Here is a 25,055-nt window from a genome sequence, read left to right on the forward strand (position 1 = left end):
GACAAATTTGCGCGTCATTGTGGATGACATGATCTATAAGCGTGTACCTAATGAATTAGGCACACTCTCCACGCTAACCCTACTTAATTCGTTTTTAAATGTAAAACGCCAATGCTCGGGTGCACACGAATTTCGAATATTTTTCAACATTTTCAAAAATTCTGTCCCGTTAAATTAAGACTTAACTACTACTAACTTATAATTATAATCTTGTATCAGATTCAAGATTTAATGATTATTAGTAAAGGAGTTCCGCTTGATTTACAAGATACAAACTATCGTGAAATGGACCCCGCCTCTTAGTTCCCCGCTGTGAGCGTACGATCATACGATGTAGAATAAAAATCAACATGGCGTAGTTAAAACTTTAATTACTAAAAGATAGGAAAACATCGCGCATGATCTTGCAAGCGTCACGCAGTTGCTGCTCCGTGATGGTCAGCGGCGGTGCCAGGCGGATAACTTGTCCGTGGGTAGTTTTGGTCAGCAAACCGGCATCGCGCAACCGTAGCACGACGTCGTAGGCGGAAATATCTGAAAAAGTAACGCATGACTTCATTGAAAAAGTAAATAAATGTCTAAATTAAGAAACCCCGCCTTTTTACGCCTGCCGGAACCATAGACAATGATCGGGGGGTATTACTTATATTTAATTAAATACCCACACGAGGCAATAATTGTACCTGTCTGTACACACAATCTGGTTAAATTGTCTGTCTAGTTTTATGAAAAATTAAATTCAAGGACATGGGTTCGCCGATCGCACTTGATCTGATTTAATGGGCAATTTGAGTGTCCTGTGTGGGCGGGATTAAGATCAAGGTATGACATTTTAAAGATGTATTTTTCTATTGAATATTCCTAACATTCTTTCTTCTCATATCATATATTATTATTCATTTAATCTGTATGTTCCTGGACGTAGCGGATGCGGATGGTAGACCCAAAAAAACGATGGATGGATTGTGTGAAAGAGGATATGAGAAAGAAAGGAGTGAATGCTGAAGTGACGAAAGATAGAGGAGAATGGAAGAGAAGAACATGTTGTGCCGACCCCACATAACGTGGCATAAGGGCAGGAGGAAGAAGAGATTTTTCTATCGAATATTGGCAAAGAAAAACTTTTAAAAAATCTAATCTGCTCTGGATGAATTTATTCTTGCGTAGAAATTCGATCAACTTACTGTCATTAACGTCGAGCGCGAACATGAGCCCGCGGCCGCGCACGGCGCTGACGGCGCTCGCGGGGATCTGCTCCAGCTCCGCGCGCAGCACGCTCTCCAGCCGCGCCGCGTTCTCGCACAGCTTCTCTTCCAGCAGCACCTGAGACACGTTGTTCTTATTAGAGTCACATCAAGCTAACTCTGCACTGACTCGACAAGCTACAAGTGTAACAGAGCCATCATAAAGGTCAAATTCTTATAAAAGTATATATTACTCTGGGAAACCCACTTTGTCAATAGAAAAAAACACGAAATTCAAATTTTCTATGGAAGGGGTTGTCCTTCCATTTTTTTTAACCGACTTCAAAAAGGAGGAGGTTCTCAATTCGACTGTTTTTTTTGTATGTATGTTGCCGCCAGCATCCTTGGTACAATGCCTCAAGGGCCTATTTTAGATATAAGCTAGTTATAGTAATCATCTGTATATATCCATTATGTATATTGTTATTGTAAATAAATACAGCAATATCATTTTTGTTACTCGACATCTCCGAGAATCGTGAACCGATTTTCAATTTTTTTTTTAATCGAACGGGTATAACCTCGAGATTGTCCCGTTGCCACCAAGTCGGGGTCTGATGATGGGATCTTGGAGAAATCGAGGGAACTCTTCAAATGTTATGGCGCTTTTGGTAATATTTGAAGTTGGTTTTATTTTTTGTTATTCGCGCCTACATTTCTTAAATTTGCCGCCTTTCTTTTATTAAAGTGGCATTGCTACATGTTGTAACTGATAAATCTATACAATAATTATTGGAAAAAAACCGTATAGGTGGTATGTTTTATATACCTTGATAGCTTCCGTAGCTACAGCGCACGCCAGCGGGTTTCCTCCATATGTGGAGCCGTGTGTGCCGGGAGTTATTACCTGAAATCAAGGTAATTAGGTCCAAAACTATGCACTTAAAATTGAAGTTATTTATCGGGACTACTCGGTAATATCATTGGATACTTCAAAGAATATTCAGTTTACCCCTATACACAGGAAACACTCTGTATTTAAAATACTAGGGATCAATACATGAACTGTAGCTCGCTCTACAAATCGCAAAAAGATTTGAACTACCTACACAGGTCATTTAGGCATCTTGATGGTTAACAATGACGAGTGCTGTATCATACACAAAAACCCAACACGTAATTTTAAGATGAAGCCAAATTTCTGGTGACTTACTTAACAGCCAAAACCAGTCCATAGTTTTCCGGAGTATCTAAAGTGTAGGTCCAATACTTAACTTTTGGGAACAGAAAATGTAAATGTAAAACCAAATCCGCCACCATCGCTACACCCAGCGAGTTGCTACTTACGTCCATGACTCTGCTGTCCGTGAGCACGGCGGACACGGGCAGCGCGCCGCCGCTCAGCGCCTTGCCGAGGATCACGATGTCCGGCCGCACGTCCTCGTGCTGCACCGCCAGGAGCTTGCCTGTGCGTCCTGCGACATACGTTCAATCCCATTATAAATATTGCATTCAATAGAAATTCTCGACACGCCGAGATCACTGATTACAAAGTCGCATCAGGATCCTGCGCCGCTGGAAGTAGTTGGCTTACGTGTTACGCATTACTGCCTGATATATTTACGGGTTAAGTACGAAAACCAAACCCACAATGGAATGGGAATATGGGGGAGCTCAGGTTTTAACTAATTCTTCATTCTACGCACTCTAGGGAGAGATTAACGTGATGCTTGCTTATTTTTGATATAACTATATCAAGAATTTATTTAGGAACTGAAGATAAGCTTAGTTTTTTCGGCTAGAGATACGGTATAGTCTGAACACGCCAAGTTTACATGCCAAATGCAACGTTAAGCACGGCGCTTATATGAGATATGTATGCCCTAGCTGTCACTGTCGGTGTTTTTATAAGTTTTTACGACTTTGAACTCACCTAATCCTGTCTGGACCTCATCAGCAATCCACAGCACGTTGTGCTTGGTGCAGAGGTCGCGCACCTTTTTGAGGTATCCGTCGTCTGGGATGACTACACCCGCTTCTCCCTGGATCGGTTCTACCATGAACGCAGCCACATTAGGGTCTTGTAGCGCTTTCTGGTAAGAGTTAGCAGGATTTAGAAAAATTACTTAAATAAATCATATTAAATGCCATCAAAACCACTCCCATTAATAGACATAATTTATTGGTCATAAGGTATTACAGGTCATTAAACAAGAAAATACCCAAGTATAAGTTATAAATCCCTGCCAAATTCTTGTTGTGTTTATGTGATAATTAATCAGCTAAAGTTTGACTTTTCTTCGCTCCATATTAAGTACGCTTTTTAGGGTTCCGTAGTCAACTAGGAACCCTTATAGTTTCGCCATGTCCGTCTGTCTGTCCGAGGCTTTGCTCCGTGGTCGTTAGTGCTAGAAAGCTGAAATTTGCCATGGATATATAAATCAATAAAACCGACCAAGTCGTAGAATAAAATCTAAATTTTTTTTTACACGTAAAGTGGGGGTGAAATTTTTTTTTCGCTTCAACCCTACAGGGTCTTCAACAAACATTTTTTGATAAAGTGAATATATTCGGAGATAATCGCTCCGAAAGAAAAAATAATGTGTCCCCCCCCCCCCTCTAACTTTTGAACCATACGTCAAAAAAATATGAAAAAAATCGTGGAAGTAGAAGTAGCTTGAGAAAGACATTAAACGAAAACTATAGCGGACATAATCAGTTTAGCTGTTTTTGAGTTATCGCAAAAAGTTTCCCCTTCATAGTAAAAAGACGTACAGTTCATCCACAGTTCATCCCTTGGTTAATAATCTACTATAGTTTAAGCTCCAGTTTAGCTTATTGTGACGGAAGAGTAACTACGGAACCCTACTCTGAGCATGGCCCGATATGCTCTTTTCTCTTCTTACTTACCTCAAGAGCTGGAATGTCGTTGTAGGGGATAAGCTCAAAGCCCGGCATGTAGGGTCCGAAGCCCGTGTAGCAGTCAGGGTCTGAAGATGCGGAGACAGCCGACATTGTGCGACCCCAGAAATTGCCCTCTGCGAAGATTATCTGGGAAAATAATATTTTCTTTAGTGTCCATCGATATATGCTTAAGATCCATTTAAAGTTTCAGGCCGCGTAGCCAACGTGCAAATCGTTTACGCTGCGTGGCGATCGAAATGCAACTGTCACTGTCGCACTAATATGGAAGAGTGATAGAGAGACATAAAGCGTTTCATTGTCGTAACGATAGCGATTGTCACCTTGGCTAGGCCGGCAGGTTTCAATGCCTGGGTGACACAAAGCAAATGTCGACTCTTTTAATTACGAAGTAAAAGCCTGATATCTCTACAAATATAAACAAATAAGTACATATTGGCACATTCTTACACAAGTTGACTCAAACTCCACGGTAAGTTCAAGAAGGCTTGTGTTGTGGGTACTCAGGACAACGATATGTATATTATACAAATACTTAGGGCCGGTACGCCCGGTACAGACGGACTGCAACTCGACTGCAACTTGTATGGGAACTGCACGTCGACGTTGCAGTTGGAGTGCAGTCGGCATGCAGTTCCCATACAAGTTGCAGTCCGTCTGTACCGGCCCTTAAATACATAGAAAACATCAATGAACCAGGAATTCAGGAACAAATATCTGTGCTCATCACACAAATAAACGCCCTTACCGGGATTCAAATCCAGGGCCATCGCCTTCATAGGCAGGGTTATATGTCCGGTGTCTTTGTATTAGCTATTAGGAATTCTGTAACGGCATCGCAATGAAAGTATTTAGGTCGTGGGCGCGTGGACCAAAACAATAAGCTTGAAGGGTAATGGGTGCCGACCCAAAGCTCGAAATGTCAAGCTTTCTATGCTAATGTATTTGTGTGGTTGACGCCATTTTAACCGCAACGTAAGCCGCAACCTTTTCAAATTACTTATTTTATGTCATGCTAACTTATTGTTATTTTACTATGACTCCAACAAAATACCTTGCGACATTTACATGTTACCGTGCTTTCCATTTCTGCATGGAAACCGCAGCATTTAAAGAGTTAAAAATATAATTTAGTAACACAAGAGATAAATAGAAGCCTGCTTGAGTGCGATTATAGGTTGGCCTCTCCTAACGTCGGCGATAATCACATTCGATTGGCAATTGCGGCAATTGATCGATTGATTGAATTTGTTGCAACTTTTGTAAATGCCTTATATTTAGCAATAGACAGTGGATACTTTTAGAGTTCTTAAACCGACGATTGCTATGGTATGATTCTCATATTTTCTATCAAGTTGTGTGGAAGGAAACAACCAAAAATATTCTACTACAGTAGCATGAGTGACAGTAGATAGGTATGTACCTTAGCCTGTTTGGGCGGAATCTTCTTAACATCGTACCCCCACTTCCGAGCGATCTTGCAGGCGCTCTCGCCGCCCTCCACGCCGGTGTTCATGGGCAGCAGGCGGTCGTAGCCCAGCAAACCAGTCATGAACTTTTCATATTCTCCTAGCTTGTCTGAGTAGAATGCTCTGGAAATGTTTGTTTTTTTTTTATTATTCGCACCATTAGATTACAATACATTTAAGAAAGCAATGATTAATATGAATTAATGTAATTTATAACTAATGTTAAAATAACACGCAAGCACTAACTTACTACCTAAAACAATATTAAAACAGATCAGAATACTTCCTTCGCATCTGTCATCCCTATTTTTACTTAGATTCAACCAACCAATCTGTTGCCATTAAAAAACTTGTCAATAACTTAGATATTTATAGCCTGCACCTTTTCTGAACAGTAAAATAAAAGTTTCAAGACCTGTTTTTATTTACGTAGCACCAGCGTGACCAAACCGAGCTATCTTATCTCCTAAACAATATAATCTGTCTAACCTCTAGCCAAAGCCTAACGCGGGTAGGTATATATGAACCTACGATGCTAATATCGCACGCATACATTGTCTAAAGATGGCCCACTCGCTCCACTGAAGTGGCGTGCGTGATGAAGTCCACCTAAATACATACCTGGAGACAAGTGTCAGCTGGCTGGCCTGCTTCTTGAGGGCCTCGATGATGCGCGGGTGGCAGTGCCCCTGGTTCACCGCCGAGTACGCGCTCAGGAAGTCATAGTACTTCTTGCCTTCCACGTCCCACACGAATACACCTGGAAGACAGAGGGATCGTTCGGAAATAAATCGGCAGAGTTGCTTAATACAAAATTGTTGGAAGTTGTTCAAAGTACTAAAAATAACCTAACTTTATCCGGCTCGAAGGACCAGCCCTAGTCTTATATGGCTTATGTGATATCATCACATATAGTAAACACCCCTATAATGGAACATGCACCAGTAATAGGATGGTATAGAGTATAGACAAATTCTGTAGAACAAGTATTTACCATCAGTTTTTAATCGCCGGCAACATTTTACCATAAACAAGAGCCAAAGAGCTGCTTAAGTTTAATTTTTCATTGATATTTGTTAGTTTGAAAATGAATGGCACCATACATCCCATGACTGGAGCAAAAACTACAGTTTCAATTGGTCAATAATTTTGAAACCAATTGCAGTAGCTTTCATAAAATACATAGAAAACATAAAGGACGAATAGGACATTGAACTTTTAACGCGTAAAGCAGTAGACATTTTACAGATGTGTGTGAAATATAAAAAAATTCCAAATTTTCTCTTAAATGTCCCATGATTGGTGCCGTTAACATCGGCAGTGTGATCAAAGTTATATTTAAGAACAATTTAACTCCGCAAGAGGGCACACGTGTCAAGCAGGACATTAATTATATATTAACATTTTAAACAAATAGTCTACCTATATTGACGACAGATGAATGAACCTAATAAGATGAACCTTAACCATTGATGTACGTCTTAACGTACTAATTAAACATTTCAATATCTAACACTTCTGATTCATTGACCGCTGTTCTAAACATTGAAAATTCAATAATTATGTTTGGTGGTGTATTCCTTGTATGTCCCCGCCGGGCACAGATGGGAATCACTTGCACAAAACACAATCGGAGCAACGTAGGCTTTGACTTTAGACTGTTTAGACTGCTCGACTTGATGTCAACCATCTAACAACGCATGCATGTTCCATAGGAACGCCATAAACATAAATAAGTACTTAACGTAACACTTGGCATGAAGGTTTAACGTGTTCGGAGTGTATTTAACTTTAATATCAGAGATCATAAAAACCACGAAAAATTGCTCTCGTGTACATATAAGTAATCCCAGGTTTAGCTAAAGCAAGCAAATGTTATAATTATTTTAATTGCTTTAATCTTGACGACTGTCAATAGTCAGTTATTAGACTGCAGTAAACACTTGAGATAAGGGAATCAGCGTTAATACTTGCTAGAGATTAGCTACACGTGCGAGGCATCTGCTCAAATAATGCAGAGATTGAGGCAAGTAGTACCAACAGGTACTGGCACCAGAGTTAAGGGCACGCACACTACAACTTGTCATAGTCTTCGACCGAAACATGACTATGCCGTAAGTGACCCGTAACCTGCCGAAACCGAAACTTCGGTCGGTTACTACCAAAAATACAGTTTCAGCACGGCCGAAAGGTTCGGCAGATTTTTGGTCGAAATCGAACCTTCGACCAAAACATGATATCAAAACGACCGAAACTGAAACTTCGGTCCGATACCACATGTCATGTAACGACACCGAGACTTCAATAATAGTTTTCTTTTTTCTTCATACCCATGGATAGAAAGTTCAATCACTTAAAATATAAGATTGACCGAAAAGTTTCCTCAGGGTAGCTTAAATATCGGGTCCTTCTCATTAATGATGAATTGATGACATTCATTCACTCCTTCATTGTTGTATTTAATAAACTGATAATTGAATTGTTCAGAATGATCTATAGGTATTTCAAAATATGACGAAGAGCTGAAAACTAACTTGTAACTGAACAATAGTCTGTATATGTAGTGTTGTAAATGAAGATAATGTTGGGTTGCTAAGCGAGAAACGGGAAAGTGATTACGATAATAAATAAGCGCAACAACATAAACCAGGTAATCTACTTGCAGCAAAAATAAGTGCCCGCCGTTGGTTATCTGAAATACTTACTTGCATGTATATTTTGATTTGTTTTAAATCTGGACGCACCTGTAGATTAATGAGATTGTCACAAGATTTGATTCCTGAATAATACGTTTACTGGCCACATGCCCTTACCTTCACCACGGGTGAGTGCCACCGGCACGGGAGCATAGTTTCTGCAGCCATACTTGTCCTCCAGCGCGAAGATCTCTTTCGAAGACAGCTTGGCCATGTTGATCTGCAAAAAATATATTGTGACACGATACAAACAACAAAAAATTCCCTAACTCAAATAAAGAGCCGTATCTTCAGTTAGACTTGTTACAATTAGGTATGGGTGGCGCGTGCCTTAACATTAGGACAGCGATTATTAGGAAGCGGGCGGCAAATAAAGGTTAGTTAGTCGTAAAAACTAGGCTTGCGAATCGTGACAAGGGAAAGACGATACTGAAATTTAGAATTAAGAATGGATTAATAAAATATACTTATTAATAATTTGCCCGATGCTGATTAGGATCCCGCTCTTTTTGTCACCTCTTTATTACGTTTATTTTAAAAATATAGGACTAGGACCGAAGCCTGAACACAACTAAATTCTAAATAATATTAAATTTTAATCAAAAATCCTGTCAGACTAAGACATATAAACGAAGGATCTGCCTCATTGTAACCAGAACGCCTCTAGGGTAAACAAATATGTATAAACTTTAAAAAAGTAAATGACCTTTTCCAATATATTTATTGAATAATACTCTTTACTTGTAGATTAATGCTTGTGATTGACGTTTGTTCTTACTCTGGATTCTTAAGCGGGGATCACAAACTACCAAGACAAACTCTCAGAACGAACTAAGGCCGATCGACGTTGACAAGGAGTAGTTAGCAAAACTGATATGCGGTCAAACATACTGATCAACACACGCTATTAATAGCCGTTTTATTTAAGAAACGTAAACAAAGATAAGTCGCCGATAACCGCTATTAAATGTATCTGGAAGAAACTAGCTGTGGTAATGCTTTTACGGGATTTCATTGCGCCTTATCAAATGTTGAATGACCCTTTTACCTTCAAAATTGGATCGTGTATACGCATTATTCGCAATTAACGCAAGTTAAAGCCGGGTTTCCAGGCTCAGTCCGTAGGCGCTTTTCGCTACATACGGGTTTTCATAATGTTATCGGATACGCTCGTAGCGCGTAGCACTCGCTGGCACTATGAATGTGTTAAACGTGTTTTTTTTTCTTGACATTGATTTGTTTGATTGAGTTCAATGTTTATGCTCGTGTTACAACGCTATAGATATATTTACTTAATTACTTTTTAATAAAAATATTTAAAAAAAATTTTTTTTTTCAATGCCATTTAGTTTACCCATATCCCAAAGTTAACGGAATTCAATCAAAACACGGTGTATTCGGTCGGATAAACGTTTTTCAACCAAGCCTTCAAGTCTTTCAACGTATGAAAACTGAACTTTTCGAACAGAACATGAAAATCCAATTTTAACGAATAAGCAAGCATAGACGGTATAGTACTTACCTACAGGAGAGGATGTGGCTACGCGGTAGGTACGTGAAAATGAAGAATGTTTGCGCACGCATCTCTTTTATAGTCGCAATCCTTACAGATTAGAATAAGCATTTAATGAAGTAGGCAAACATTCAATTAAACGAGACAAACAGAGGCATTGAACTAATAATCAAGTTACTGATACAGGACATTAAATCATTCCATTGACGGCGCCGCCGCGGCGATACCTTCCATTCAATTAGGAAAATTACAAAAAGTCAGTTGGAAAAAGGGGCCTATTTAATTTGACTGCTTTTTAGGGTTTAGTACCCTTATAGTTTCGCCATGTCCGTCTGTCTGTCCGAGGCTTTGCTCCGTGGCCGTTAGTGCTAGAAAGCTGAAATTTGGCATGGATATATAAATCAATAAAGCCGACAAAGTCGTACAATAAAATCTAAAAAAATTTTTTTAGGGTACCTCCCTTACACGTAAACTGGTAGTGAATTTTTTTTACTTCAACCCTACAGTGTGGGATATCGTTGGAAAGGTCTTTAAAAACTAATACGGGTCAACAAATATTTTTTGATAAAGTGAATATATTCGGAGATAATCGCTCCGAAAGACAAAAAAATGTGTCCCCCCTCTAACTTTTGAACCATAGGTCAAAAAATATGAAAAAAATTGTGGAAGTAGAGCTTAAGAAAAACATTAAATGAAAACTATAGCGGATATGATGAGTTTAGCTATTTTTGAGTTATTGCAAAAAGTTTTCCCTTCATAGTAAAAAGACGTACATCCACAGTTTATCCCTTGGTTAACAATCTACTATACTTTAAGCTCCAGTTTAGCTTATTGTGACGGAAGAATAACTTCGGAACCCTACTCTGAGCATAGCCCGACATGCTCTTGGCCGGTTTTTCTTTAATAAATAGGCACTACTATATCCTTGTATCATAAGGTCCTCATATTAGGAATACCGAGATGAATCCAGTTGTTTGGACAATCCGCTGCTGCTACCAACCTAACCATTTCATACAAGATTATCCGATCAACCGAAATGTATCAGCCGCTACAATAATTGGCCACGAATGATTGCAAAATTAAACCACGTCGCTACGCTCGTGGTTTGAAAATGTTAATTTTTAACATTTCACACAAAATTAACGCGAGGAAAATATTAACTGTAAAACATTACAAATCAAATCCAAATTAACGCTACCGGTGATCGTAGAGCTGGCAGCTTCCTCGCACAGAGAATAAGTATTGCGATACAACGAGGAAATGCTGCCAGCATCTACGGCACCATGCCGCAGGGGGATAGTTTTTAATTATTTATTTTAAGTTTAGATTTAGATTTTAAGAAGAAGAAGAGAACGCTGTTTAATAAAATTCAAATATTAATATTTACATTCAAATTTCAAAATTATCAATTCCACTATTAGACCAAATGAGGAAAACTCAACATTTTTAATAATACTTTGCCACCCTTATAGATGAAATACAACTTTTTCATCAGGTTTTTAGTGTTCCGTAGCCAAATGGCAAAAAACGGAACCCTTATAGATTCGTCATGTCTGTCTGTCCGTCCGTATGTCACAGCCACTTTTTTCCGAAACTATAAGAACAAGATTTGTTGTAAAATGTCCATTCTGATAATTAACTCCCCATTCCATAAATAACGATATCTATGGCTAAATTGTTGTTTATACTTAGGCGTGTTTTTTTAATGCACATGTATTTTACTTTCCTGGTATTCGAAATTAAAAGTAGAGTGAAAGAGAAGGTAATATAATCGGGTGAAAGGCACTATTTCAGTCTCGAGCTATTGGAGCTCTCACTGCATTCTAGCGCCAAACTACCTCGACAGAAATCGGTGGCTTACATCCCATGGTTAACAATCTACCATTGTTTCTAGATTTAACCATTTTGATTAATACCAAACCAAATATATCTATCTAACTTTAAATTTAATTTTATAAGTTATGAATTGTATGTCAATACCCTGTGTGTTACATAATGAGGAATTTTGGGCAGATGGCACCTTGACCGCGACCAAGTGGCCTTGCACGAGCAGTAGATAGAAATACCTAAATAATACGGATAGTATAAGCCGATCAGCAGCAGCCGGTTGAGTCGGGTTTCACTTAAATCGGCGGCAATATTGTTATCACCCGTATTTCCATATACCCCACACGTATGGGTTTGATGATTTTTTTTTTAATTTTAAGACGTATTAAAAAAAACTACTTACTAGATCTCCTTCAATGGAAGTTTGTATGGCAATGTATATCTTTTTTTTTTTAGATTATTCATTCTGTTATTTTAGAAGTTACGGGGGGGGGGGGGGGGGCACACATTTTACCACTTTGGAAGTGTCTCTCGCGCAAACTATTTAGTTTAGAAAAAAATTATATTAGAAACCTCAATATCATTTTTAAAGACCCATCCATAGATACCCCACACGTAAGGGTTTGATGAAAAAAGATTTTTTGAATTTCAGTTCAAAGTATGGGGAACCCCCAAAATTTATTGTTTTTTTTTCTATTTTTGTGTAAAAATCTTAATGCGGTTCATAGAATAGATCTACTGACCAAGTTTGAACAGTATAGCTCTTATAGTTTCGGAAAAAAGTGGCTGTGACATAAACGGACAGACAGACGGACATGACGAATCTATAAGGGTTCCGTTTTTTGCCATTTGGCTACGGAACCCTAAAAAGGAAAATCCTAGTGTCAATAACATGATACTAAAATCATATAGAATGGAAAATATTTAGAAGTGGAAAAACATTTTCTGTTTTTGTATTGACGAGTACGTTCCACTTAACTTGGGCCACTTCTGGGGGCCTAGCCAAGATGCCAATCGTTTGCGCTACGACAACGAAACAATTTTTGTCTCTCTATTACTCTTACATATGTGCGATAGAGAGACAGCGTTTCGTTGTCGCGGCGCTAACGATTGGCATCATGGCTTGGCGCCCAGTACTCATTCATCTGTTTAGTTTAATTAATATGTAGTCAACAGATTTAATTTGTGACTCATTTCTTACTTTGTCACCGTGACAAAGGTCTCTAGCGACTTTCATGTTCTTTGTCACTCTGACAAAGTATGAAATGGGTTACAAATTAAATATTTTGACTTTACTATACTCTAGATTTTTTTAACTACAATTTTTTTTTGTTCAGTGTCCATTCAGTGCCTCTCTATATTTTTTTATTTATTTAATTGAACTTTAAGTTGCTATAGGTAGAAATATAAAATACGATTTTGACGACCGGTTTGGCCTAGTGAGTAGTGACCCTGCCTACGAAGCTGATGGTCCCGGGTTCAAATCCTGGTAAGGGCATTTATTCGTGTGATGAGCATGGATATTTGTTCCTGAGTCATGGGTGTTTTCTATGTATTTAAGTATTTATATATTATATATATCGTTGTCTAAGTACCCTCAACACAAGCCTTATTGAGCTTACTGTGGGACTTAGTCAATTTGTGTAATAATGTCCTATAATATTTATTTATTTAAAATACGAAAATACCTACCTATATCCAGCAGTATTAGGTATCTATTATTGTCGGCATCAAAGATATATGTAGGCACACTTGCACCTCACTCTTACCTTGGCAATAAATAGGTAAACGTACCGTTGACGTCGACTGTACCGTCTGTAGGTCTGTCCTATCGCCTAAGGTTAGTAACACATGCAGACATCGCACAAAATAATTACACAGTTCATTAGTATTTACTAAAGATGATGAAATTATGAATGAAAACAAGATAATATAAACTTGTTATTGCAGAATATGATTGTCCATCTGTGTACCTACTGCAGAAGACCTACCGCGAACACCGAAGTTCGGAAATCGCGGGTATCTTTCTCTTTTACTCCAATTAAGGCGTAATTAGAGTGACAGAGATAAATGCCCATAATTTGCAAACTTCGGTGTTCGGGGTAGCTTATGGGGTTATATAAATAGAAATGATTCCGACCTTTGTTCTGTTATCAGTAAGGTTCAAAGCCAGCTGCGTAGGAGAGCGGCAAGAGGTGTGGTCGGGTCCGAAATTAACTGCAAACTGAGGCAATTGACGACATGGTGTCTCTGTTGGCCAAAGGCGTAGGAAAAATACGCAATCGGCGTCCCGATAACTAATGGCATTACGTCATACTTCACGATCTGCGAGCACGGTACAGATGAAACAAATATATTAGGAATGACCTAACGAGTACCTATGAAATTGGCGTTTTGTATAGAGAATTTGTCAATTTTAACGAAATTTGATTTTTCATACAATGAATTTTGCGGATTATTTTGTGATGGCATGTTCAACCCAAACAAATTTTTCCCAGTAATCTGAGACATTTTTAAGGCACATTTACTATCTAATTTTTTTGTTAAATCTGTCCCGTCAGAAAAATATAAGTCATTTAAGTACTCGAGCCGGCAGCACATGAAAAGAGCTATTTTCAGGGCGGTATTCTGAATAAGTACATAAAACAATAAAAGTAGCAAATAATAGTATGTAAAATCGTTGTTATGTAGCGCACTAATGAATTTAAAACATACTTCGAAGTTACTATTAAAAGAAATAAACTATGACATGACTAATACTTATGAACAAAAACGCCAATTTCATAGGTAATGACACTAATGACCCAATAGGGATCGTGCGCGTTGGAGGGTCTGCCATCTTGTGGCCTGAATCGGAACCATAAACATGCACATGTACACATCACGTGTTTTCTTGCGCATAGTAGGGTCTGCCATCTTGTGGGCTACATCGGAACAAAAAACATCACATTTACGCCTCGCGCCAAAAATCTGACCGCTCCTGTGCTGCCTCCTACAGTTCAAGCACGCTCCCTATAGTTCGTTTCATCCACGATGACTGATTTATCGAATCTAACTTTTAGGAGCACGACGTCACGAGTCAAGGTTCGCGTCTTCCTAAATCTATAATATTACATAATAAGTACCATCTACAAGTACATTATTATAGCTAACTAGCTTCTGCCCAAGCTGACTATCGTCAGTGGCGAGACCAACATTGTATGTGGGCAAGGTACCTACAGTTAGCGAGGCCCTCTGGTGGCGCAAGAAATAACGAACATTACGTTGTATCCGAGATATGGGTACTTATTTGAGGCGCGAGGCCCCTCGGACCTCGAGGCCGTAGGCGGTGGCCCACGTCGCCCACGCCTATTAATGCCGCCTCTGACTATCGTTGGCGCTACGATAATGAAACGGTTGCTCGCTCTCTATCACTCTTCCGGATTGGTACGATAGAGAGACAGATAGTGTCGTTGTCGTAGCGCAAACGATTATCATCTTGGCTTTATAGTTCATAGTGAGATATGTTTAAGGAAACGTCTATACGTGAGTAATGTTACCAATACGCTGTGTTTATGAGACTGTTTCTGTTTTATGTTTTTTGTTTTTTTTTCCCAATTGGGACTTGAACCCGCGACCACTACGACCAGTAGATAGCACTGGATTGGATGGTAGCCGTTTAAGAAGTATTAACACTCTTACAGTAGATGTCGCTAGGGCTCCCTAAGGCTCATATATGGTAGAAATATTCGAGAAAACTATTAACCAGCCATAATATATATTTCGTAAACGTTCATGAAAAGTTTCGTGTAATTTCAGCATGTTGTTTCAAAATGAAGGCATGACTTTGACTGAATGGCAGCGTCTTTTCAGCGGCGGTTATTGTGACTTAACCGTAGCCTCGTCTGTGTGTCAGACAGACGCTCCATGATAAGTATTGAATTATATACCGTGGGCCTATTAAACCCTACAGGGCGATAGATTTTAAAGGTTGTAAGTATTTTTGAAACTAAAATCAAAGTTTCCTGATGCCGATCTTATTCTAAAGATATGAAAATTTTTGTGAAAATTTGTATCTGTAAATACGTTTGTAAGTTCAAATAAAAGATACTAACTGTTTGTAACTACTAATTGTTTCTTTGAGTAATAAAAATTAAAACACTAACATCCGGTTCGAAAGACCAGAAATGGGGACGTAACGAGGGACCAGCGGAAACGAGCAGTCCCAGAAGTATAACGGGACTGGCTATGAGAAACTAAATTGGGTTCAGTTTTTCTTAAAATTCGTAGGAATAAATATTAAACAGGGGGGAGGGGTCGGCCTGTTCTTATATTTATTTATACAGGAGTGGGAGGCCGTCAAAATCAGACAAAAATTGTCTTTCGTAATAAATGAATGGCGCCTAAATCGTTCTCACATCGCCCGATCCGATGTCGGATGTCGAATGACCTTCGGTGAAAAACAGCTGGCCATGGCATTTATTTCTGCATCTTTAAAACAACAAACACAAATTAAATTTACTTTTTTTTCCACATATACAATTATCATCACAGGCTGAACTTTTTTATTTTTTGCTGCTTTGAAATAGTATCAGAACTTGGATGATTTAACAACTGGAGTCGCCTTTAAGAGCTTTGAGCTTTGAAAACCTCCGCCATTGTTTTTTTTTCCAGTAGTTACCACTGGTAACAACTAGGTGGTAACTAGTGGGAATAACCCGATCCTCCAAGTATCCGACATCCGATCGAGCAACGTGAAAGCGGTCTTAGTAGTACTTGTCTATGAAAATGGAAACCCTAGCAGCGCCATCTATTGTCAACAAAGTAAAAATAGGATAACGACTAAGGACTTTTAGCCAGTAACACAACGTTTAAAATAAATAATTTATTAACACACAATTTATTTTTATCTTCTATTTACACTACAACATGAAGCTATTAACTTTACACATACAAGCTACTGCAAAATTAACTAAACGGGCGAGGTATTCAAAATTATCTTTTTAACCATCTTATTGAGAGAATACTGCCACTGAATTTACAGCAAAGATTTGAAATAGAGGTGGACTGGAATATTAAACTGGCACTTTTTATTCTTCAAGGCATATTTAAATACAAGTATATAAATAAATAGTTGTGTTGCCATAAAAATAAATAGAACTTTATTTTATATAAAATAAAGTGTGATATTTATACCATATAACGATAACTTCATTAAATACAAACTCGAAAATATCCGTTTACTTCTATTTCATTCTGGATGTAAGACTCAGCTAAATTGCAATAAATACTCTAAGCCGGTGAACTCATAGCCACAGGGTGTAGTATCTATTCACTGAGATGAGATAATGAATACATCTAATACCCGATGACTTCTAAAACCCTACTGAGAATAGTATCAGTAATCTATATTAGGCATCTGTCCCCACGCGTAGCAAAACATCAGGTTTTTAAACGGTACTCGCACTGTATCTATACTACCACATTATCTATAATTGTATTTAACCTCCCGGACGCCAAGAACGCCTAAAGTATTCGCGAGCCACAGCGCCAAGAATACTTACAAGTGTTACACACTGTAAAAGTAACCTTCACACTTCCCAGTAAGCTTCATAATTGGCTCGCATGCGCCAATGATGTAGATTTTATGCATTTTGTATGGCGTTGAAAGGAGTTTAAGTTTAGTAATGTTTCTTCCCGTCGGGATGGTCGTCGGGGTGGCCCGTGTGGAAGTCAGCATACTTGGGGAAGGTCTCGGGGCCGCGCGGCGGCGCGCGGGGCGGCGCGCCGCCCTCCGCCAGGCGCCGCGCCTCGATCCTGGCCGCGTTCTCCTGCTTCAGCTTGGCTACGGCCAGGTTGGCGGCTATTTCTTCTTCCGTTGGTGCTTCCACTCTATATAATAATTAGTGTTATTTTAACTAACCTCTACAAATCAAATTTCACAACCGATTCTCGTGAAATGGTTTCAACCAGTGTGATTTGTCAGTTCGATAATTTTATGCATTTTAAAACTAAAAAAAAAAGAAATAAGATGTAAAGAAAAAAATGTATGTAGTAAAATTATGTATGTAGAAAAAAAATGTTTTATTTTTAACTTTATTTCTAAAAACTTTTTGATTCACCCATGTATTAAATATCTTGGGTTTCTATATTATGCATTTGTATTAAAATGTGATTTGAGGCAGAGTTTCTTTGAAGCTAAAAGCTTTAAAGCAACTGTTCGACCATTGTATAAAATTCTGGGTTGCTAGTTGCTATCTCCTTGGTTATAGTGGTCATGTGACATGACACATTGAATAGGCGGGTCCACACTGAGCGAGCATACGGCGCGCGAGTTTTTTTTCGCTCGAACGCACCGCCACGGCCGAGGCGCGTCTACACTGGCCATTTTGTGCGCGGGAAAATTGCCTCGCGCGTATGCTCGCTCTGTCTAAACCTGCCTAATAAGCTAAATTTTGAAAGGCTGCCAGTAAAATACCACATACTGACATAGAGATAAGGTTATATGCCAATTCCGTATATGAAATAAGTTGATAACATGAGAAAAAAAATGAAGAAATTTGAACCTTATATAATTCAATTTTAAGTTCAAATTTCTTCAATTTTTTTATCTCAGTTATGTGTTTGTTAGAATAGGGCAAAGCTTAACAAAGGTTTGCTTAAATGTATGAATACAGGTGTTAAACTAAAAGCAATGGTTATTACCTCCTCATCCTAAGCCAAGCCTCCCACTCTGCAGGGATGGGGTCACGGAAGTCCAGGCCATTGGGCGGGTCGTACCAGCGGGTGGCCTTCCGCTTGCCCAGGCTGGGGTCGGCTGGTATTTCATAGTACCTGTTGCCTTTGTAGTCCTTCCCTGGAATACCAACAAAACATGTTATTTCAGTAAAATTAATATTATAGCAACAAATTAGCATACATACCCATTGCATATTTGTCATAAACTTGATCATTTATAAAATTCTCAAAATTGTTGACTGTTCTTGTATTTTGCACGAAATTGCGTGTTGCAGTTTTTCTGTTAACATGGTATTGCAACAATGGAAGTAGAGGGACAAATAAAATTTGATTTTATTCCTTACACTTTGCTGTATAGTATACTTTGTATACCTATTTATTAATGAAAAATCAAAAACATATATTTAATACAATAGTTATTTAGCTAATTTATACTTAATAAATATCTTATTAGAATTTTATATAAGCAACTTTCAGATCTAAGTCAACTGCCCTGTGGATTGGTCATTTATAAAAGTTCAGCATGGAATTTTAAAAACTTTTTATCCGAATATTTGTAATTTGTATCTCCTTAGAAGTAATTTTATGTATACATTCCACTGCACACTACAGTCCTAGGCCTAAAGTTAATACAGTGACTTACCAATAGCGTTTCCTCTTATTTGGCGTGGCCTAAATGACTTGAGAAAATTAGTAAAGGCTATACGCCACACATAGCGGTACTCCCCGCCAGACATCTGAAATAGAAATATGAATATTAATTATAAATTCATATAAACATTACGAAATTTGTGTATTGCGTCTATTTTTTTTAAAACATCTACTAGTTATTCAGGAGCTTAAAACTAGTAAACTGATAGGACTTTTCATCAATATTTTGTGTTGAATTAGTAACGTACTGCTAACTTACTATTTAATTAAATTTATTAAATCCTAACCCTTAAAGAAAAATATTTTGAGAATCTGAAATAAATCTGTCAAAGTGACATTGACAGTCCTAACTGCGACGTGAAACGTGAAAAACAAAAAATGTTTCAGCCAGAAAAATACTGCTCCGAAATTGTTTTAACGTAGTGGCTAAACTGAATTTTGTATCATTTTGACAAATATACCGGTTCATGCTGATGCTAACTCTGTCGTTTGTTCATGTCTCGCTCGTCTATAGTTTATGGTTAGTTTGTGTGGCTACGAACGACTTCGTTGTTATTGTGCTATAAATTTATCATAAAACTGTTGTTTACACAATTCTAGATTGAATCCAAGAACGAAATAACAATAAACTACAATCATGGCGAAAATGGCATTTCAGCACCAAGCCGGCACGGCAATGGAGTGCCTAAGTGTAAGTTTTGGGACCACTCCCACCTTGTATCGTTCTGATTTCTCGAACTAAGTGAATTCATGATGTTTCTTTATTTATAGATACCAATAACTCTACAAAAAGAAGCTGGAGTGGATGCAGAAGGAAGGGAGGTCATGAAATGTGGGTTTAAAATAGGCGGTGGTATTGACCAAGACTACCGCAAGAGCCCTCAGGGGTACACAGACAATGTGAGTACCGCTAGGACTTTATAGCGAACTCATTAATTATAGATTGTGAAACTATGGTTCATAGAACTGTTCTAAACGTTCAAGTTTTGTTTACTTAACTCTAAAAATACCATATCTACTAGACATTTTTGTCAATAAAGATAAGGTAGAAACATTCTATCTTCTATGAACATACTTAAAATTACACTTTGGAGTTTAATATTCAGTTAACAAAACGTAAATACTAAATTAACAAACCATTTACTTGGAAACAATGTCATTTGTCTATTTATAACTACTTATTCAATTTTTCAGGGAATTTATGTAACTGAAGTTCACGAAGGGAGCCCTGCTGCTAAATCTGGCCTAAGAATGCACGATAAGATCCTACAGTGCAATGGTTATGACTTTACAATGGTGACACACAAGAAGGCTGTAAGCTACATAAAAAAACACCCGGTGCTCAACTTGCTGGTGGCTCGGAAGGGAGTCACGTCCACATAATCTTACAACACTCACATCCGTTCGGTACTTGATATTTTATGTAGCCGGTGACAAGTATTATAAAATAAGTGATTATGTATTGTTATTTATTGTTTAATAAGTACATAAGATTTAGGTTTAAATATTTATGAAGATATTTTTTTACTTGGTGATTAATTCAGCACTAGTTCATTCCTTCATGTTTGCAGGAGCATTAATATGCAGTTGCATTAGTTAATTTCTTGTCAACAAGTGAGTTACCAGGGACATCTCAAATGCTGCCATTTATATCTTCTTTTAACTTTTTTACTCTATGTATTATGAATTATTGTACAATTGTCTATTACTGTTGAAAGAGAGAAAACATGTATTTTAAAATGTATTACTTAGTTACAAATTGTCTATCTTGTTATAAATCAGTTGATTTATTTGTATAATTAGGTGTTTGATAAAGACTTTTCAATTCCTGACAATTTTTTTAGATGTTTTACTGCTGCTGCGTTTTTGATAATACTCATTTAATAATAATTTTTCACTTTTATGTACATATGGTTACATCTGGTCTACATTGACTTTGAAGTTCGTCCTCAGCTGGACTAGCAGCTAGTTTTAATCTAAGGCTTTATAAAGTTTTACTCATAAAAAACCTGAAGCCATGAAACAATAATACCTACTGATACTGTAACTCAGCTATATATGTATCTTTTTAACACCAATTACAACTAATAAGAGATTTCAGAGCAGTCTATGTACTTTCAGATAAGTTCTATTTTGTCTTTCTCTTTTAAAAACAATCAGGACAACTCCTTTGTAATATATTTACACGGTTATGACACTGATGCTAATTCGTACGTCGCTACACTGACAGCGCGTTTATATACTCTGTATCTTTAGGTATGTAAATAAAAGTAAACAAAATCTACCCTCAAATGGCTGCTTAAGCCACTTCGTTCAGTGACAGATCCAGGCGGTTTTGTATTTGGTTGGTTAACCAACCAATGTTATAAATGTCACCTCGGGCACAGGGTCGCCCGTATCCCTAGCGAGGGCCCTGTGTCTTCAATTGACACTTCAAACTTTAAAAAAAAAAAAAAACTACCCGAAAATGTACAAATTGTTTACTTTTATTTAAATACCTAAATTAACAGAGTTTATATTGATGTCCCGCTCGCACACCGGAGCGGCGCGCGAATCCGCATCCAATGTGAAAACCTTACTCACGCATCTTGTGATAATATACAATACCCCTGTGCCAATTAGCAAATACTATTGTAACACTATAAATACCAGCGCTTGTCCTAATTCTACTTTTCCATCACATTAGCATTCCTAACGTTGCACATAGATATAATATAAACCAATGACTGAAGCATAATGTAAACAATTAAAGCAATTTTTACTCTTACAGACATTTTGTACACAGTGGCACACCAAAGACTAGTAGAATACGAACAGACAAGGGCAGCTAGTGTATATACAGTCTAGTGTTGACTGGTCTTTGACCAACCAGGAGCAGTTTATGACAAGTACTTAATGAACACTTGCGTGTGACTCGGTGAATGCATTTACAGCGAAATGATATTAGCTTTAGGATTTACATGTTAATTGTATTTTGTTTAAGCCCTTACATGAATTTATTGAGAAAATAAAAAGTGTTACTAAGAAATAAATAGTTTTATTTGAGCGTGAAATAAATTGCCAGCAATTTATCTTACCGCAAAAACTCACCATAGACCGCGGACCAGGAACAATTTCTATGACCAATCGCCTCCCGGCTGAAAACTCGTCTAGTGCTTTACGGTTAACGGCGGTTAAAAGTGGTTAACGGCTAGGTATGATTAACCCTCGTGGACGTCAGCTGCCGCTTCGTTGGTAAGTTGAGGTCAACAAGTGTGTTTGTCAAGTCATTAGACGAGTCCACACAGAGCGTGCATACGCGCGAGGCAATTTCCTAGCGCACAGAACGGTCAGTGTAGACGTGCCTCGACCGAGGCGAGGTAAACGCGCGCGCCGTATGCTCGCTCTGTGTGGGTGGACCCGCTTATTCGAGAATCATGTCTTAGAACCTTTTAAAAGATACTAGACAAAAGATTCATAAGATTGGTTGGCAGTTGGCATGTTTTAAATATTCACCTTATTTCGTCGGTGTTAAGATAGAAAATCAAATGCATTCTAACAATATGTCAAGCATCAACTATCTTTGAATGTATGTGTATACCTGGAGGCCTACCGCGAAAATCGAAGTTCGTCAATTGCGGGCATTTTTCTCTGTCACTCTAATTACGTCTTAGTGGGAGTAAAAGAGAAAGATCCCCGCAATTTGTGAATTTCGTGTTTCGCGGTAGGCCACCTGACATCTAGCATGAATTGCGTTCTCGCGCGCAAGTCCATACTTGAATTCGCGCGCTAGAACGTAAGTAACTCATGCTAGGAGGTCTGGTAATGTTAACAAATATCATAAATTCAGTGATAGTGTCAAAGGAGTGTGTAGGTGGTATCTACTGGGCAAGCTGGAAATAATTTGATCTGTTTTTTTCAGGAACAGAAGAGTAAGGAGTTCATTAAATTTGTTTTAAAATATGCAAACAGAATCAGCGGGGAAAGCAGGTAGGTATAAAAACTCTTAGTGGGAGATCGGTTATCAATGAACTACTACCCTCATCTGTTATTTGAATCAGTCTATATTGAACGGGCTCCTAGCCTAGTCGTTTAGTCGGCGCGCGCGTTTTCCTCGCCCGAGCACGCCGCCTCGGGAAATTGCCTCGCGCGTATACTCGCTCTGTGTGGACCCGGCTGTTAATGACCCTGCCTACGAAGCAGGTCCAAAGTTCGAAACCTGGTAAGCGCATTTATTTGTGTGTTCATCACAGGTATTTTGTCCCCGAGTTATGGATGTTTTCTATGTAATTAGCCGAGTCCACACAGAGTGGCGCACTCGGGCGAGGAAAACGCGCGCGCCGCTTCGGCCGAGGCACGTCTACACTGGCCGTATTTTGCGTGAGGAAGTTGCCTCGCGCGTATGCTCATTCTGTGTGGACCCGGCTATTAAGTAGTACCCACAACAGAAGTTTTATATTACGTTGTTTCATAGTTTAGTAGTAGCTCTATACATTGAGAACTTTTTGCACACTCACATGTCAGGGATGCAGCAATTCTGCGGTATGAGAATGGCTTGCTCCCCGCATAACCGCATCCCTGACGCTTACCAAGCCTCGGCACACATGTAAATCAGGCATAAGATTCAACCTTGTGGGAAAAAAGTTTAAATAAAACATTTAATATAATATAGATAATTTAATAAGTAATTTGGTACTAAACACCGGAACTAAATATAAGCTATTTGTTGTAATCTATTGCTTGGTAGGTGGCCAGTCCCACTGACCCTTGGGGGCCCGGGCCACAAGCTCCTCCCAGGGCTTCCAGTTCAGCATTTTTCTGGCCAAGTTCAGTTCGTTTTCAGCTTGGATGATGAGTTCTTCAGCTTGACCACAGTTGATTGCCTTCTCAATTTCAAACACATCTTTAGTCTGAAATTATAAATAAAATCATATCATTTAATTTTTGATGACCCGTCTGGCCTAGTGGGTAGTGACCATGCCAATGAAGCTGATGGTCCCGAGTTCAAATCCTGGTAAGGGTATTTATTCATGTAATGAGCACGGATATTTGTTCCTGAGTCATGGGTGTTCTCCATGTATTTAAGTATTTACATGTACCCACATCCCAAGCCTTCTTGGCTTACTGTGGGACTCAGTCAATTTGTGTAAGAATGTCCTATAATATTTATTTAATTACTCTTATTATATCTATTCAAAATTAGAGTGTGTGTCTTAGTTCAGTATATGGCAAATCCTCTAAATATAAAATATTTTATTTATTGTATGCTGAAGGATTAAACGGTTAAGATTAACACTCAATATCATAAAATAAACTGAGTAAAATTAAAAGTATCTTACCTAAAGTCTAACTTTTGGTCTACCAAGATAACCCTACAGCGATTTTGATGGCACAGCCTGGGATATCGACATCGCTGCATAGTGATCTTGGTCGCACACTATCCCTTTTGTGTGTTTCAAGTCAGTTTTACAGTGCTGGAGCGATTGCGAATTTACACAGTAGTGTATACGTATAAGTGAATTGAAATTTTAAGTGTTTATGTATCAAATGGAAAAAGAAACCTGTGTGAGCACGGCCGCCCGCTCGCGCACAATCTGCTCGGTGTACTTGCGGTACACAGACGTCTCAGGCATCCTCTTCAGCGTTCGCAGGATCTTGCCGTACAGAGCACCCAGCGTGTGGTGAGGGTTCTGCGCCACAGCTAGCCCCATAAGGCCAGTGGTCTGAAACGCACCATAAAAGTATTTAAATACATGTGCTTAAAAATGTAAATAAAACTGCATCTGTGTAGAATAAAAACAATAATATTACCTTCTTTAAGGGACCCATTTCTCGGTTAATTTATTAGATAACACCACCAGATAGATACACAAGAAGTTTTTAATTCTGATTTTGACATTGACAGTTTATAGACTGTGGTAGCGTTCTGATTCTAATATAAAATTGAAATTTTTGGAATACACAATTATAATTAAAAGTGACAAAATTTCACTTAAACTTGTGATTTATTGCTTATAATAAAACAGTTTTATCATTCTATTTTTTCGTAGCTTTGTTTGAGAAGGGCACCTGCCCTGGTTCGTTAACAATTTAATTC

At 38.3% G+C, this 25,055-nt stretch overlaps 4 protein-coding genes across 8 annotated transcripts; 1 reads left to right on the forward strand and 3 right to left on the reverse strand.

The window, feature by feature from the left end:
* Positions 1 to 353: 353 nt before the first annotated feature.
* LOC133519370 (ornithine aminotransferase, mitochondrial) lies at positions 354 to 13,874 on the reverse strand. 5 transcript variants are annotated; one of them, XM_061853422.1, is made up of 10 exons: positions 13,752 to 13,874; positions 8,389 to 8,491; positions 6,197 to 6,335; positions 5,530 to 5,698; positions 4,095 to 4,235; positions 3,118 to 3,277; positions 2,532 to 2,659; positions 2,014 to 2,091; positions 1,185 to 1,323; positions 354 to 534 (listed from the first exon to the last, which is right to left on the reverse strand). In XM_061853422.1, exons 2-10 carry the CDS (start codon positions 8,483 to 8,485, stop codon positions 368 to 370), a joined length of 1,218 nt encoding a protein of 405 aa, XP_061709406.1. In that variant the 5' UTR covers positions 8,486 to 8,491; positions 13,752 to 13,874; the 3' UTR covers positions 354 to 367. The 5 variants fall into 5 exon arrangements, with proteins under 5 accessions (XP_061709406.1, XP_061709404.1, XP_061709405.1 ...); XM_061853420.1 differs by lacking the exon at positions 13,752 to 13,874 and adding an exon at positions 9,794 to 9,879; XM_061853421.1 differs by lacking the exon at positions 13,752 to 13,874 and adding an exon at positions 8,978 to 9,123.
* A 2,586-nt stretch (positions 13,875 to 16,460) lies between these two features.
* Positions 16,461 to 19,345, reverse strand: LOC133519376 (uncharacterized). The gene is made up of 4 exons (XM_061853433.1): positions 19,239 to 19,345; positions 18,972 to 19,065; positions 18,296 to 18,446; positions 16,461 to 17,482 (listed from the first exon to the last, which is right to left on the reverse strand). The coding sequence occupies exons 2-4, from the start codon at positions 19,063 to 19,065 to the stop codon at positions 17,272 to 17,274; spliced, it is 456 nt and encodes a 151-aa protein (XP_061709417.1). The 5' UTR covers positions 19,239 to 19,345; the 3' UTR covers positions 16,461 to 17,271.
* A 139-nt stretch (positions 19,346 to 19,484) lies between these two features.
* LOC133519377 (tax1-binding protein 3 homolog) lies at positions 19,485 to 20,818 on the forward strand. Its single transcript, XM_061853434.1, has 3 exons — positions 19,485 to 19,670; positions 19,751 to 19,879; positions 20,174 to 20,818. The coding sequence occupies exons 1-3, from the start codon at positions 19,617 to 19,619 to the stop codon at positions 20,360 to 20,362; spliced, it is 372 nt and encodes a 123-aa protein (XP_061709418.1). The 5' UTR covers positions 19,485 to 19,616; the 3' UTR covers positions 20,363 to 20,818.
* A 2,797-nt stretch (positions 20,819 to 23,615) lies between these two features.
* LOC133519378 (NADH dehydrogenase [ubiquinone] 1 alpha subcomplex subunit 5) lies at positions 23,616 to 24,910 on the reverse strand. Its single transcript, XM_061853435.1, has 3 exons — positions 24,770 to 24,910; positions 24,520 to 24,681; positions 23,616 to 23,868 (listed from the first exon to the last, which is right to left on the reverse strand). Exons 1-3 carry the CDS (start codon positions 24,785 to 24,787, stop codon positions 23,692 to 23,694), a joined length of 357 nt encoding a protein of 118 aa, XP_061709419.1. The 5' UTR covers positions 24,788 to 24,910; the 3' UTR covers positions 23,616 to 23,691.
* Positions 24,911 to 25,055: the final 145 nt, after the last annotated feature.

This window comes from Cydia pomonella, chromosome 6 (genome assembly GCF_033807575.1).
Source record: "Cydia pomonella isolate Wapato2018A chromosome 6, ilCydPomo1, whole genome shotgun sequence".
Taxonomy (NCBI): Eukaryota; Metazoa; Arthropoda; class Insecta; order Lepidoptera; family Tortricidae; genus Cydia; species Cydia pomonella.